Source organism: Choloepus didactylus, chromosome 2 (assembly GCF_015220235.1).
Source record: "Choloepus didactylus isolate mChoDid1 chromosome 2, mChoDid1.pri, whole genome shotgun sequence".
NCBI classification, from domain to species: domain Eukaryota; kingdom Metazoa; phylum Chordata; class Mammalia; order Pilosa; family Megalonychidae; genus Choloepus; species Choloepus didactylus.
This window is the reverse complement of record NC_051308.1, coordinates 111,689,991-111,705,234: the sequence shown is the minus strand read 5'-3', so window position 1 is coordinate 111,705,234 and position 15,244 is coordinate 111,689,991. Positions and strand designations below refer to the sequence as shown.

General features: G+C 41.9%; 1 protein-coding gene across 2 annotated transcripts in view; it reads right to left on the bottom strand.

Annotated features, from left to right (window-relative positions):
• Positions 1 to 346: 346 nt before the first annotated feature.
• The window catches only part of GATAD2B (GATA zinc finger domain containing 2B), a 129,022-nt gene continuing 114,124 nt past the window's right edge, over positions 347 to 15,244 (bottom strand). Inside the window, exons 2-11 of one of the 2 annotated variants that reach the window (XM_037825926.1) lie at positions 14,903 to 15,238; positions 10,822 to 10,951; positions 10,091 to 10,222; positions 9,548 to 9,679; positions 8,921 to 9,091; positions 8,090 to 8,402; positions 6,097 to 6,299; positions 5,118 to 5,228; positions 4,824 to 4,941; positions 347 to 4,182 (exon numbers count right to left, since the gene is read on the bottom strand). In XM_037825926.1, coding sequence (XP_037681854.1) covers positions 4,049 to 4,182; positions 4,824 to 4,941; positions 5,118 to 5,228; positions 6,097 to 6,299; positions 8,090 to 8,402; positions 8,921 to 9,091; positions 9,548 to 9,679; positions 10,091 to 10,222; positions 10,822 to 10,951; positions 14,903 to 15,237 — 1,779 coding nt within the window. In that variant the 5' untranslated portion in view covers position 15,238 and the 3' untranslated portion in view covers positions 347 to 4,048. Of the gene's footprint in view, positions 4,183 to 4,823; positions 4,942 to 5,117; positions 5,229 to 6,096; positions 6,300 to 8,089; positions 8,406 to 8,920; positions 9,092 to 9,547; positions 9,680 to 10,090; positions 10,223 to 10,821; positions 10,952 to 14,902; positions 15,239 to 15,244 lie in introns of both variants that reach the window. The other variant, XM_037825925.1, reaches the window with a different exon arrangement.

The window sequence follows — 15,244 nt, the reverse complement described above, 5'->3', positions numbered from 1 at the left end:
CCCCACAGTATCAACCTAATGCTGGGGAATAGGGAGGGTGGGCAGGGTAGGGTAGGGAGTGGGCTCTGCCAAGGCAGTGCTGGTGACCCGGAGGGACTACTCCAGGGTGGGGAGGCAAGGCACAAATTAGGGGTGGGTGGTGGGGAAGGTGGCATCTCTAAGGAGGGATGGGGTTGGAGCAGTTGCCAGTCTCAGTGTGCTGGGCCCTGTCCACTCCCCTACCCACCCTCCGCAGCCCTGCCTCCTTATCCCTTCCCCTTCCCCAGAAACCCTTTTGCACGGATCATACACAAACGGGCACATTACAAAATGACATAACACAGTTTCACAATATCCATGGCTAGGGCTTTTTTTTTTTTTTTTTTTCTCTTTTTAAGGTTTTTTTTTTTTTCTACACAATGTACAATTCCTTTTAAATGGATCAAGAAATAGCTTATATACACGAATGAGTCCTTGTTATAACATTTCGGCAGCAAATATCATAAGCTAATGAAGGGCTTGTTGGAAGGGAAGGGAACCTAGGACTGCGGTGGGGGTAGGGGTTGTGGAGAGAAGGGTTATGCCTTCTGGAGGAGTGGGGAGAAAAGGAAGTGGTTGGGGAGAAGGAACAAAAGTAAAATATCAAGAAGCATCTTTACAAAGCAGTTCTATAGCTAATTCCTTTTAAAGGGGGAAAGGAAAGGTAACCAAAGCAGGAAAACATTTATCTCTGTCTTAAAAAAAAATCTTTTCTACCATACATACATCCAAAAATATGGAAAAAAAATACTTATTCCAGGGATGGAGGGAGTCTGGATGCTGTGGTCAAAGGACAAAATAACACCAAGAAATAAGGACCTCTGTCTCCCAGCTTTACTCAAGCCCTACTGCTAATCCACCCATTTCAGGCTTCTAGGGAGCAAGACATTGTCCATAAACTACTTTCAGTGCCTCTGGGGATGGAGGAAGCCAGGTAGAACTGGTAGGATCCTCACTCTATTATTACCCTAGGCTTCATTCAGAGCTCCAGGGGTAAAGGCTGATTCTCAGAACAGAGAGGGCCTTTCCTCCTATCCTTAGACATGAGGTGTAGTGTCTGTCCTCAGGGCCCAAGGCCTGGGGATGGACAGTAGCAACAGACTTGGAGGGACAGGGCAATCAATGATGAAAAAGAAGAGACTCGAGGAAGATGGGGGAGAGGGAGAAAAGGGAGGAGGTGAAAGGCTAATACTTTACCATGATTAGGGAGCCCTCACCCCCATCACTAATCCCTGCGAAGGGTATGAAAATGGGGAGAAAAGAGGGTAAGAAATCAAACCTCAGCAATTGAGCAAAGGGTCATGGAGCTACACTAGTCAATAAGCAGCTTCTATGGAATTGACCATGAGGGGATAAATAGAGGGGAAGATTCCACCCTCTCCCCCAGTGTCTTAGCATCTAAGCAGACACTGGACTATAGACTTTCCTTCCCCATCATCCCCCATCTCTACACATCTTACCTCCAAACCCCATTCAAAGGTGGCCTGGCTTCCAGGGAAGGGAATCAGCTCAGGGCAGCGAAAGCCCCCAGCCAGAAGGTATTGCACATTCTCTGTTCCTTACTTTTAATCTCAACTGACAAACTTGGGCACCTCGTACCTCTGAGCACCTCTGAGCTGGGGGAGAGGGAGACATAACAGAAATGGCACTTCATCATGGGGGGAAGAGGCTGGACAGACATGCCACAAGGCTAGATGACTGGCAGGGAAAACATTGAAAACAAAACAAAAAGCTTCCAATTTTGTGGAAGAAAAAAAAGCAAAACCAAACAATTTATCCAGTGCTTTCAAAGCACAGAGGGCAAAGAAAAGATGTAAGAATATATCTTTTTATATATATATATATATGATTTTAAAATAATCCCAGACCCACTTCCATTAACCCCCCTCCCTCCCCCACAACTTACAGTCAAGGGGTACCACATTCCCCAGAAAAATACTCAAATGACCCCATCACTACCTGTTACTAGCATCTAAGCTTCCAGATCATTTCACCACTGGGGGAGCCCAGACACAGGCTGCATCTCTGCTCCTTTATTAAGTGCTCAATGAATTTGGGGGAAGGGAAGAAAAAAGCTGGGAAGGCCCGTAGGGCCAGTATAATCACCCCATGGCACTGGGGTGTTGGGAACAGAGGCCAGAGTGGGGGGAACTAAGCCTGATTCTAGCTCCTTCTCCCACCCCAACCCCAAACTTTATGGGGGAAGATGTGCAGCTTGTGTGTGTGTTCATTTTAAAAGTGCCTTCTTATTTTTAAAAAAATTAATTTTTAAAAATAAAAATGGGGGAACTTCCCCAGGTGGCTTCCAAGGGTAAAATCCTCATCACACCTCTCTGCTAGGAGTATCCCTTCAGCACACTCTGGCAGCTTCTGGAGCTGGACAGGCGGGTATGTATACATTATAAGGAAAGCAGAAAGCCTTACCTTAAGGGGCTTTCCTTACCTCAAAAACAGCCTGGCCCCTCTTCCCTTCCCCCACATCGTGGGCAAATGGGATGCTAATATCCCCAATCCCCAGAACAGCAACATTGCACAATTCAATTCATTTTCTACCTTAGTAGCGCTTAAGGAAAAAACAAAACAAAAAAAACCAAAAAGAGCAAAATTAATAGAATTCTGGGGGGAATGCCCCCCCAAAAAAAACAACAACACAAAAAAAGAAAACAACCACAAAACTTTTACAGCATAGGTCCAAAGTCGGTTTGACATGAGTTGTTTGGCTTTAGGCAGCTGGTTCTACCATAAGTGGAGCAGAGTTAGGGCAGGACTGCAGCCTGATTTGGTGCCCTCACCCTCATCTCCTGGCACTGAAAGGGTGAAGGAGATAGACAAACGTGAAAATTCTAATAGGAGAGAAACTCCTTCCTCCAAGTCTATTTCACCCTTTTACCATTTTTACTCACTCATGTTCATTCCAACTCCTAGGACACTGAGCAAACTGAGCCTGGGAACAGTTATGGCTTTAGCCATTCCTCTATACTAAAGATGGGGTTGTGGCTAGAGGGAACACATTAGGATTAAAAAAAAAAACCAAAACCCTTGACACCTAAACCCAAGAGACAAAAGTGGAGGTAGGTGGGGTGGGGATGGGGGGAGAATTTTAAAAGAAAGATGAAATAAATTTGGGGTACTTGGCCTGGAATAGACTTCCTCATCCCCACTGGGGCCAGAAGACCAATTTCATTCCCCCAGCATCCAGAAGGCCTGGACCTGCTCTCAGTCCCCCTGGGTCAGCATTATGTTCATCATCGTACCTCTTCCTCTTCCTCCTTCTCCATGGGTAAACTTCAGGGAGGTTGAGTTTTAAAGCTTCTCCCACCAGGCTCTTTCCCTCTCATTCTTAGAGCCCAACTTCAATACTAAACACTGCCTCCCAAACTCTCCAGCGCAGAAACACCCACAGCTGGGTGCTATTCCTCCTTATTTGATGCCACCACCTCCTTCCCCATCCCGGGTTAAGTGCATTAAAAACTTCTGCCCCTAAGTGTCCCAGTCATGTCCTACTTTGGCAGTTGGGGACCCTACTGCAATGATCCTATTATTTAACTGAATGCCATCCGTGTTTAAAAATAAAAAATAAAAAAAGAGAAAGAAAAAAAAATTGGAGGAAAATAAAAAGGTTTAACTGTCCACTGAACAAAGGGAGGACACACAACATCATTAAAAATGATAATGATAATTATATCATAAAAACAAACTTTAGAAACACACGTCAGAGGGCATAGATTCTCCCCAGGACCTTACTCTGACCTCTATCAGAGACGAAGATCCACCTCACTGTTAAAGAAAACTGAAGAGAGAAGACAGAGCAGCAGAAGAACAGATCGCAGCAATGTGAAATAAAAGGGAGGTGGCAGGGCAGGGCGCGTGTGTTTTCTTGTTGATTTCTATTTTTTGTCTTCTGTTTTTCTGTTTTGTTTTCCGTGTATGGTAGGCACCAGTACAGGCACTGCATGCGACGGAATTTGGGGGCAATGGGAGAGGAAGGGGTAAAGGATTCAAGGTTGGGGCAGTACAAGGGGAACAGGCGTTATTTCTGTCCACTGATGGACTGAGATATAGACCGGGGAGGGATCATGTCTAAAAGGTATTCCCGCTGCCGGTCTGCCAAACTGGGGGTTTTGTGTCCTCCGATGCCGGTGTTCAAGTATGCAATGTTGACACCTAAACCCGAGACAAAAGTGGAGGTAGGTATTAACAAAGGAAATCACTCCCTTCTACACTACCCTGGGGCTGCAGAATTGGAGATGAGGAGGAAAGATTAGAAGTTGTCTGCACTTGTCCAGACTTGGCTAGCTTTATTTCAGCAGCAACCTCCCCCTCTGGCTCCCAAGCTTTAGGAAAGAGATCTTCCTGAAATTTCAATCCTACCAGGAATATTGAGCATGATTGTAACGGTATAGGAGAAACAGTAATACAGTGGTAAGAAGAAAACAATCAAGACAAAGAGATGCAATCACTAAAGGGGCACTGATTTGGGGGCCGCTGAGTGCAGAGAAGCATCCCTGGATCATTCAAACAGGATTAGGACAGTTGACACTGTTACCCTGGCCAAAAGAGATCAATAACCACATGCCCACTAAGGGAACATTTATAATGGTAGGGACTGTGTCATTTTCACTGCCAAAAACCTTGTCCCTAGTACTGTGTATCTAACATAAAATATGAATTAGCAAACATTTGCTGAATAATAAGAGTTGTGAAGACTAGGCCTAAAGAAGGAGCATAAAACAAAGGAAGGGATAATTAACTTAAAGGGGCTGCTAAAGTACTGTGAGGTGAGTTCTCAGATCAGCCTTTCTTACCTGGCATGCCAAGGAGGCCACCTGGCACAGACAGCTGGGGTGCCTGTGCAAAGTTGGAAAGCATAGAGCGGGCAGATGTGGGTATGCCACGCTGGAGGCTGCTCTGGGGCTGTGGAGCCTGCAATGATGAGGATACAGTGGATCATAACTTTGCTGTGATAGAATATTAAGTGGGAGCAAGAATATGGGAGAAAAGCAGAAGAGCAGTGTGATCTCCCATAGAAAAGAGTGTAAGGTGGAATAAATGGTTCATAAATCCTCAAGAGAAATCAGGGCTGGGGAAAAGTTCCTTACCTGTCGAAGTGTGTGATGTCTCATGATAGTCTCCTGTTTACTGACACTGGACACAGATGGAGCCGCAGTGGGGGAGAGGGCTGCCTGCTGCTGTAATCGCTGTTCAATTTCCTGTTGGGAGTCATAAGGTCAAGTTGAGAAGGACAGCACCCAATTCCTTAACCAGAAAACACAGAAGTCTTTTTATCTCTAATGTTGACAGCTAGTTGGATGGATATAGAAAAGGCAAAAGAGTTTGGTGTGGTGAGTACACTGAGATCTCTGGCTACAAGTAGCCAACCTGCTTCACTGATTAAGGGATCCCTCTCTCTCCAGGGCAGCTGGCTCTCAAAAGTTCCCTGGAGAAATCCGGGTGGTGAGGATGAGCAACTCATGCAAGGAAAGATGATGAGTTACTGTTACTGGGGTTTTATTTTGACTCCTGCCTACTCATTTTCTATGTCCATGATGCTACCCACAACAAAGGGGTCTGATGGGTGGTGAGGTGGGAAATGTGATACAGGAAAAGGACTGGAGCTTCCCAACACATTTTCCCCTTGCCAAGCATTCTCATTCTATAAATACTGTAGGGGATGTTCACATACTCTGGCACCATTGTTCTTTACTTGGCTACTTTATAATCTACCCTTTCCTTTGTCACTTTATCAAATATTTACTGCAGAGAATTACTTCACTCAGAGATTTAGAGTACAAATACAGATTCGTCCCTCCAAAATCCACTTGCTTGAGGAAAAAACAAATTCAAAAATAAAGGGACTTCTTTAATGCTATGGGGAAAAGTACTGTCCCTTCTCCCTAACCCCAGTCCTTATCAATAACTATGTTCTTACCCAATCAGAAATAATCAGATACAATGATGTGGAGGAAAAAGGGAACCCAGGCCTCTGGGTCTAGAGTTATATGGTGATCACACAGACAATGTTTCCCTTTGGGAAAACCAAACTTGGGTAAGTGGCTGCTGAGAAGTCAGAATTCTTACCTGTTCCTGCTGTAGGGCTTTAACAAAAGCATTTTTCAGCCGGTTGGTGTGTTCAGCCTTTAGAGCCTTCTTCTGATTGGAGGTCATACACTGCTCACACAGAATCTTACCATTCTTTTCCTGCTTCCAGTGAGGGGTGAAATCTGTGCGGCACTGAGCACATACAAAGGGTTCGACCCGCAAAAGTGAAGCACAGCCTTTACCTAGATGCCAACAAAAAGAATAATCAGTGCCTTCACATTTCCTCTCCAGCTCTCCTCCTCCTCTGTTGTTCTTCAACAAATGGATCTTTTTCCAGGAGTTTATTCTGCTGAATTCAAAAAGAATATCTACAAACATAATACTCTACAATCCCCTGGGATGGTTATTAAAAAAAAAAAAAACAAAAAAACAAACAAACAGAAAAATAAGTGTTGGTGAGGATGTGGAGGAACTGGAACCCTTGCACATTGCTGATAGGAATGTAAAATGGTGCAGGCACTGTGGAAAACAGTTTGGAGGTTCCTCAGAAAGTTAAACATGGAATTACCAGACGAGCAAACAATTCCATTCCCAGGTAAATTCCCTAAAGAAGTGAAAAGAAACTCAAAGAGGTATGTGCATAACAATGTTCTTAAAAGCATTATTCTTAACAGCCAAAAGGTAGAAGCAACCCAGTGTCCATCAACAGATGAATGGATAAACATAATGTGGTATATACATACAATGGAGATATTATTCAATTTTAATTAAGGAATACAGCTCTGATGCATGTTACAACACGGATGAGCCCTGAACACATCATGTTGAGTTAAATAAACCAGATGCAAAAGGACAAATAATGCATGATTCCATGTACATGAAATATCTAGAATAAGTAAATGCATAGAGACAGAAAGTAGGTTAGAGGTTACCAGGGTCAGGGGAATGTGGGGAATGGGGAGTTACTGCTCAATAGGTACACGGTTTCCCATTAGAGTGACGAAAAATTTTTGGAAATAGACGGTAGTGATGATTGTTCAACATTGTGACGGTAATTAATGCCAATGGTTAAAACAGCAAATTTTATGTTCATTAAAAAAAAATACAACTCTACCATTAATAAAATACTTCCATTTCATTTGATTGTACCACCACTTTGTTAGGGAATTCAGAGAATACCATCCTCATTTACAAATAAGGAAACTCAGTCTAGGAAACATAGTTCTTAATTGACAAAGCTGGGGCTGCAATTCAAAGTCTTCTGATTTTCTACTATATCACACTAAGAAAATACTGTGTCAATTCAAAGGACTCTAACTCAATCAATACTTCTGCATCTGAGCATCTCCTTACTTCAGACTGTACTTATCCCTGTTATGTACATATATATAACTTTTAGTTATTGGTGAATTATTCACTTTGTAATCTGTTTATAGTCAATACTGAGTATTCTAGGTGCTTTTCTCTACCATCAAGTATTCTCTTAAATCCATTGTTTGGAAATTCAGACTTAATCACTTCCATCAGTCTAGGCTATATGGTGTTAATATCATATAATCTTGTTCAATGTAGGTTTACAGTTTTAATTTGGTTATTTTCCCCATATCCTCAGTTATCCACATCTGTGAGTATGTCTATTTTCTTAGCTGTAAACATTCAAAGGGCAGGAACTGAATCAGTATGATGCAGTAGAATGCCACACAAACACTGATACTAAAAATATATGTTCTATTCATCAAATTATGCATGCATGATGCTAAGTACTGTTCAAAAGAACTATATAAAAATACAAAAAGATACACAATATACAAAATACACAATAAAAATATTAAGCCCAAGATATGCAGATACCCAAAAACCTTTTCTGCTATGTTGCTCCCAAACAGCCTCTGCCTAAGGAATAGCAGGTGGTTTGGCAATAATAAGGAGAGGTTATTTTATATTGCACAATATCCTGAGATATCCTGCCACATGTCAATCAGGCTTGACAACCCCCTTGGTTAAAGGGACTGAACAGAAGAAACAGCTTTACCTTGGCTGTCAATGACACTCTGTACGACTTCTTCCAAGCCTACCATGTAAATAAACTCGCTATTGGCTGCGCTAGGCAGGAAGTGAAGTAAGGGAGCAGGAGGTTTAGGGGGTGGAATCTCCAGGAGTGTCTTTTCCAGCTGCTTGCGAAGAGCCAATTTGGCTGCAGCCTGTGAGTTGGCTGCATCAGTCATGGCGCTGGGGCTAGGAAGTGGTGAGGATACTCTGTTCACGGTCCCTGGCTGGATATGTGAGGCAAGGTTCATATAGATGGCAGAGGATGTTGTGCGCTGACAGGGGACAGAAGAACTTGACTGCTGAAATAGATTGAGAAAATGTTATCAGTGACGGTATGTGGGAGAAAGGACTAGTTCTTGCTTTCTTGGCAGAGGACACAATCTGATTCTAGTCTGGACTACTTAGCCTCCCCAAAACCCAGGAAAAGAAGACAGAAGGAGTCCAACTATTGAAAAAGAACCTTGGGACACAGGAAAGGAGAACACTACTGGCTGTGAGCTAAAACAGCTAAGAGAAAAGTAAAGACTGGGGATGCTTTATGTCATACACCCTTATGTTTCTTAATCCCTAGATCCTTCTATCTCTGTCTTCTAGGCAGACTTTAGTTTATTGCTGCTCTGCTCTTTAACCTCTCTTCTCCACCACTATTTTTGTATAATTCCTCAAAGCTAACTTTGTTGCTGCACTCACTCCAAGCTTGATCTAAATTACTCTTGCTGTCCTAGAATTTGTCTATGTCCCGAACCTTAAAACCTATGTCCCTTACAACAGGGAAAGCAAACAAAGGATATTTCCTTACAGGACTCCCTCTTACCGGCTGGTAATTGATGGCAGGATTCATGTTCGCTGTTGTGGTACGTACAAGGCCAGGTTTAGGTGGGCCCCGCTGACCCTGCAGCTGGGCTGGGTTTGGTGCAATAACACGTTGAGACATCAACATGTGTGGGAGAGTGGTGTTGGTTGCTGAACGGATGACACTGTGACCCTGAAAGGGAAAAAGAGGAAAAGAAGAGGTCATAGGCAATATAATGTCCCACAAAATACTAAAGAGAAAACACTGCCAACAACATATAGCTGAGTAGAATGCTAAGAACACAGTTAATTTGGCATTTCTGTCAATGACCTCTGGGATAAATCTACCATCACTACAAACCCTGAGTAGTGGCTAGAATTCCCTGGATTTCTTGGTATAAGCCATCTAACTCAATAGGAAAAAGGGTTAAGGCAGAAATCTTTACTAGAAAAGAAAAAAACATAGTGGAAAGATGAGGATTATTCACCCTTCTTTTGCAGACTAAATCATGCCATGAGGGACCACTAGGACTACCTGTAGTAAAAACACCTCTTACCATGGCAGATTAATCTCTTCCATGATCTTCATGAAAGCCCCCAACAGAGAGAATAAACAGGGCTCTCTAAGATTTCACTATGGATCACATACCTGTAATGTTCTCAAATTTTGAGGTTCAACTCCTTGGGCCCCAGGCCGGGTAGGAAGTTTGGATAGACCCTGCTGCCCCACATGGGCAGGAGATGGCTGAACAATAGATGCTGCATTCTGTACAACTGGAGTCTAGAAGAGGGAGAGAAGAAAAAATGAGACTGAGGAAAAGGCTAATAATCAGAGGCAAAATCTGGTATGCTTCTAGACTTTCAAAAATTGTCAATGTGAAGCTCCAGCTGACCAGGAAGAAATAAGTATGTCCTCCATTTAAATACCTTACTGAGGATGCAGGGTTAAAGATACAAAGGCACTGATTGGCTTTACAGGAAAAAGAGCTAAGTGGTCCTATCATAAAGATTTTAATCAAAATTTGAAATGCCTTGATTAAGGCCTCAGATAAAAAATATCACTACCCCTACAGACTAAAAACCATGTGACCAGAAAAGAATGAGCTGTCCAGCTGAACCTACCAGGGATAGTCCACCCTCAAATCAGTTTTTCTTTCATTTTCCCATGTCCCTTATTTCTAGGTCACATTACCTTCTGGACCACATTCTCTTTCTGTAGCTGACTCTGTCTCAGTTTCTTTAGCAGCACCAGTCGGGCTTCTTCCAATCGCAGCTCATCCCTCAGCTGCTTGATGAGCTGCTGTCGTTCCTCGATGCCTTTCCCCTAGGGAGGTATGGAGACTGTTAGCTATGGTAGCTGGTACCTAGATTCTTTTCCTGCAATATAATCTCTACTTCTTACGTATGAAACATTAATCCAAATGCAGAAGTGGCAATGGGTTATGGTCACCTGTGTATTACTGGGGTCTGGCACAGTGCCTGGCATTCAGCAGGTACCCTAAAATGCTTGCAGAATGAATGGAGAGACCACATATAAATGCTAACTGACCAGATTCCTGGCAAGATGAAAAAATGGGCAAAGGGAAATATGTTTGAAATAATGTTCCTAAATCTTTGTTTCCTCTATATATACATGAAAGCTTAGGAATCCCTCCATATTTTGAGACCCAGAATACAGAACTTTAAAGTATCCTTCCAGCCAAGAGTTTATATGACTTGAATTATGAAGAACTATCTTCTCCAGTTAATTCTAATAGAGTCCTCTAAATAGCCCTGCTCTTGAGCTTGATAATCGCTACAAAGAATTTTCATCAGTGGGTAACTACTCAGATCAAAAATGTAAATAGTCATAACATAGAATTGGGACTTTTTTAGGGAACAAAAGAAAATACGAAGAGCATGAAATGAAGTTTGTTTGTTTACCTTAAACATCTCTAGGTTGGCTGCTTTGAGTCTTTCTTCCATTCGGGAGCTGGAACGGGGACTGGAAGCCTCATTATCAGACAGAACAATGATGTCTGGGGAGGGGGTCAGCCTTCCTCGGTCTGGCTCACTAAACAAGAAAAGGGAAAATGAAGGTATTTCCCACCGTGAGAGTTCACAGAAAAGTTAAGAAAACTTCATTTCTACACTGAATGAAAATATCTAAGGGAACTTAGGTCTGTCCTGATTCACCCAGGGAAAGGAAGAGACACTCAAATCTTAGGATAAAGACAACCCCAGCCAGATATGCAAAGGATGAAAAAACCTGAGCAAAAGTATGTCCTCTATTTAAATACCTTACTGAGGATGCGGGGTAAAGATACAAAGGCACTGACTGGCTCTACAGGAAAAAGAGCTGAGCATTCTTATCACAAAGATTTAATCAAAGTTGGAAATGCTTTCTCTATATCCCACTCTCCATTGGGCTGCCATTACCTGAAGGTCTCAGGAAAAGTAGGGTCTAGAAAGATATTTTTCAGTTAAGAAATCAGAAATGTTAGAAGTTCTGAAGAAGGGCAAAGGCAGTAAAGTTCAGTATTCCATCCTAGGTACAGATGACAGGTTGCTAAGGACGCAGCTCAAAATACCAATAATAACAGGGTCCTGGCTACCTAAGGATTTACAAGAAAGGAGGTTACGTGACAACTCCAATAATAATCGATCCCGTTGAGAGTTATGGCAAAAGGCGGCACTATTATCAATGGCTTTCGGGAATAAGTATGATGTCTACAGCCTTCTGGAGAAGGACTGAAGCTCCAGTACTAAATACGCGGAACTTGTACCACTTGCAAGAGTTCTATTTAGCACTTTTCCTCAGAAAGAAACTGTCTAGAAATGTCTCTGGGATATAAGTCATTGGCTCCTCTTACTTTCAATCCTATTTATTTTAGACAACTCTTGTTTTTGATCTGTTTGGGGCTATCCTAAAAAGCATATTTGTTTCTCTAAGATGATGAAAAACGGCACTCGGCTTAAGCCCTGGATAACAAGAATCCTAGAAACTTTAACTAACTGCCTTAGGCTTCCAAATGAATGAGCATATCTTCCAACATTTCTGATTTCTTAACTCAAAAATATCTTTCTAGACCCTACTTTTTCTGAGACCTTCAGTGTATTTAAGAGTATACAGGTATAGCGCAATGTGTTCTTAGGTCTTATTTAAATATTTAAATCAAACCCTTAACATTCATAGATCCTTAGCCCTGAGAGACTCTCTATCATTTCTCTGAGCTTTTTGTCTCAGTTGCTGCTGGGGCATGGTTGCCATCTGAACATGGTACTCCTGGTGGTTGGGATAGGTATTCAATTTCTCAACAGGATAAAACTGAGTTACTAAAATCAAGCATATTTAGTTGAGGAAATAAATGGGCAGAGAGTGGTGAGAATGACTATTTTGGGTCCCATTAAGTTGGTCTGCACTGCTTGACAACCAGTGGTCAGAGATACAGCAAGTTGAGAATGTGGGGTTACAGAAAAAGAAGCCACTAGAGGGAGAAAAAAGACTTTCATTTTCTATTCCTAAATTCTAGTAGTAATGGTGAGGTCTAAATAAAGTGTCTAAATTCATTTTTTGGGTGCCTTATTTTATTTATAATTTCTACTTTCCTTCTTTCTCCCCTAAGACAATCATGGCTGAAAAATTTTGAAGTTGGGAAGATTTCCCCTTCTCTACCTGATTTCCCAGTGTTTACATCTCTAGTCAGAAGCTCTTTCCATTCTTGTTCTGGCTGGATACATATATCACAGAAGATTATTTCTAGGCTAGGGAACTCTTCCTTTCTCAAATGAATGCCATGTACTACTGAGGGATACCCAGCACCAAGACAGGCAGAGACATTCCTGGAAGGAAATGTTGGTGTTAGTCATGTGTGTGATTACCAAATAATCACATACATGTAAGATAGAAAGTACAGGTATGGAAATATCTGACTAGGTAAGGCAAAACCCAAATCATGTCTCATTTACCAATTTTTATTTTTTATTTTTTAATTTTTGACCTGGGATTCTGAACTCATCTGTTAAACTTATGTTGCTCCTTCCCCAACCATATATGTTTTACAATATTTGGAGTTCTTAAATATGAAACCTTACTTGTTAAAGAGATATTAAAAAACCAACTCTGCTGACATCACTTGTCACTCAGACTGGTTGAGTCTCAGAAGCTACAAAACTCCTAATTCTTATCCTGGTGGTAAAAACAAGTGAACAAAAGAGAACTGCCATTTCTCTGTCTCTAGCATTCTAAAACGTAAGCAGTATTGGTTTCACACATGCCTTATTTCATAAATGTAACTTGCCCAAATGATGGCAAAAAAAGATTTAGACAATTATGAAAAGGTTATCACGTCAAGATCTCCTTTTTACTGCTTTCAAATTCTCTTCTCCTTTTTTCCATAACAAAGAAATCATGGTTCTCCTTGTTGAGCAATCTATCAATCTTGTTCATTCTTATAAAACAGTTTGGGACTAAGTGGAAATAGCTGTCATTATCTGGTAATGAAAGGGAAGTAGAATGCCAGAAGCCAATAGGGCCTCTTTTTCCAGGTACAAAGGGGGCTCAATCCTCTTTTTCCATAGACTATTAAAACTGTCCCTAGCTTCCAGAGGACTATGTTTCAGAAGTCCATCCCCCAAAATAAGATTAAAAGCAATGGCTGGGACCTTAGAGCAGTCTTACCTTTTCCACATAATGTATCCAATAGCACTAATGAGATCATACCAAAATGTATGTAATAATGTTTCGATGAAAAATGCATTTCGAGTTCCAATATGGGATGTGAGGACTCCACCTAACATTTCCTCTCTTCTTCCTCTCCAGTGAAGTAGGATCAGTCACTTGCTCCAGAAGGGTAGGGCCATTATGGGGCAAATGAGTTGCTCAGGTACATGATCTCATTCACCTACTTCCTTTTCTTCCAAAGACACTAAAGGTTAACCTACCTGCATAATATTCTGCTGACACTACCTATATACCTTCCAAGGTTTTTTCTCCTCTTCCAGGACCATGAGGGAATTTATTTGAAGTTTCCTAAGGGTTTTTACTGCTAATTACAAAAAATAATATTCCCTCATTGGGGTAGTTTAAAAAATCAGTGCTAGGACAAAATTACTAAGTAAACAGTAAAAGGCAGAGAAAGAAACACATGTAGTATTATAACCATTCCTTCCTCTCCTTTTCTTCCTCCATCAGTTCAGCCTCTCAAAGATCCTGCTTTAAGATCAGTCCTAGGATAAAGTTAGCAAGGTCAGTTGGAGGGCAACTGGGCAATGAAGTGTAATTTCCATGCCTATCAGCTATTTCTGAGTCATTAGTAAACAGAATGCTTTTAAAACTACTGTTTTCTATACTGTGATTCACTGCCCAGGTAGGCTCTACCGTGGCCAATTCCAGGTACCTCTCTTTAGTGTGTGCTCCAGAACTTCAGCACTCAACCTAGACAAACACCAGAAAAAACGGCCCATGAGAATGTGAGTTTGTGGGTTGTGTGTGTTGTGAGAAAGAGAGTGAGTGTGCATGTATGTGGATATGTGTGCATATGTAGGGGTTGTGGGAGTTGCACACAGGCAGCAAGAATGTGGAGAATTACCAAATGAAAACAACTTCCTTGTTTACACACGAAAAGCTGGGTCCCAGGCTTTTTGATGTATTAAGGGACTCTACAATACACGAATCCTAAAACTGGAATTATCTGAAGACTGTTTTTCTTGTCCTAAGATGACCATAGGTTCAATGCAGGTGGATCTTACACTTCTAATTGGGCTATCAACTCTCCAGTGCCCCCTTTATTCAGAAATGACCATGATATTTTAAGGATAAGAATTATGGTTCTCTATATGCTAAACAAATTTTTGAAGCACGTGATTTCCTTTGGAAATGAGAGGAATGCATGGTCAAGCCAGATGGAACAGATATGTCTTATTTCAAGAAACTTCAGGATGAAAAATTGGAATAAATTTCATTTTCGTAGGCTGCGTTTATGGGAAGAACCTATCCAAGGGGGGCAGCTGCACTGAGCCATACCTTCGTCTAGCACTCATATCCACAGGCTCATCATTGATATTTTCTTTGCCTGGCCTTCCAGCAGTCCTGTTGTCTCCATGGGGTCTGAGATTCCCATTGAGTTTCTCTTCATAGCTCTTGACACCACTGCCATCCTGTTTGGTAGATAATTCGTGTGGCACTTCAAGGTTTGCCAAATCCTTTCTTTTGAGCAGTGCCAACATCTTCAGGCGTTCCATGGCCTCATGACCCTCCATTTTGAGCCGCTTTGCCAGGACATCATCTCGCTCATCTGCTGGGTCCAAGCTTCGTTTCAACAGATTCAGGCGAAGTGCATCCTCTGTCATTCTATCCATCCTATAG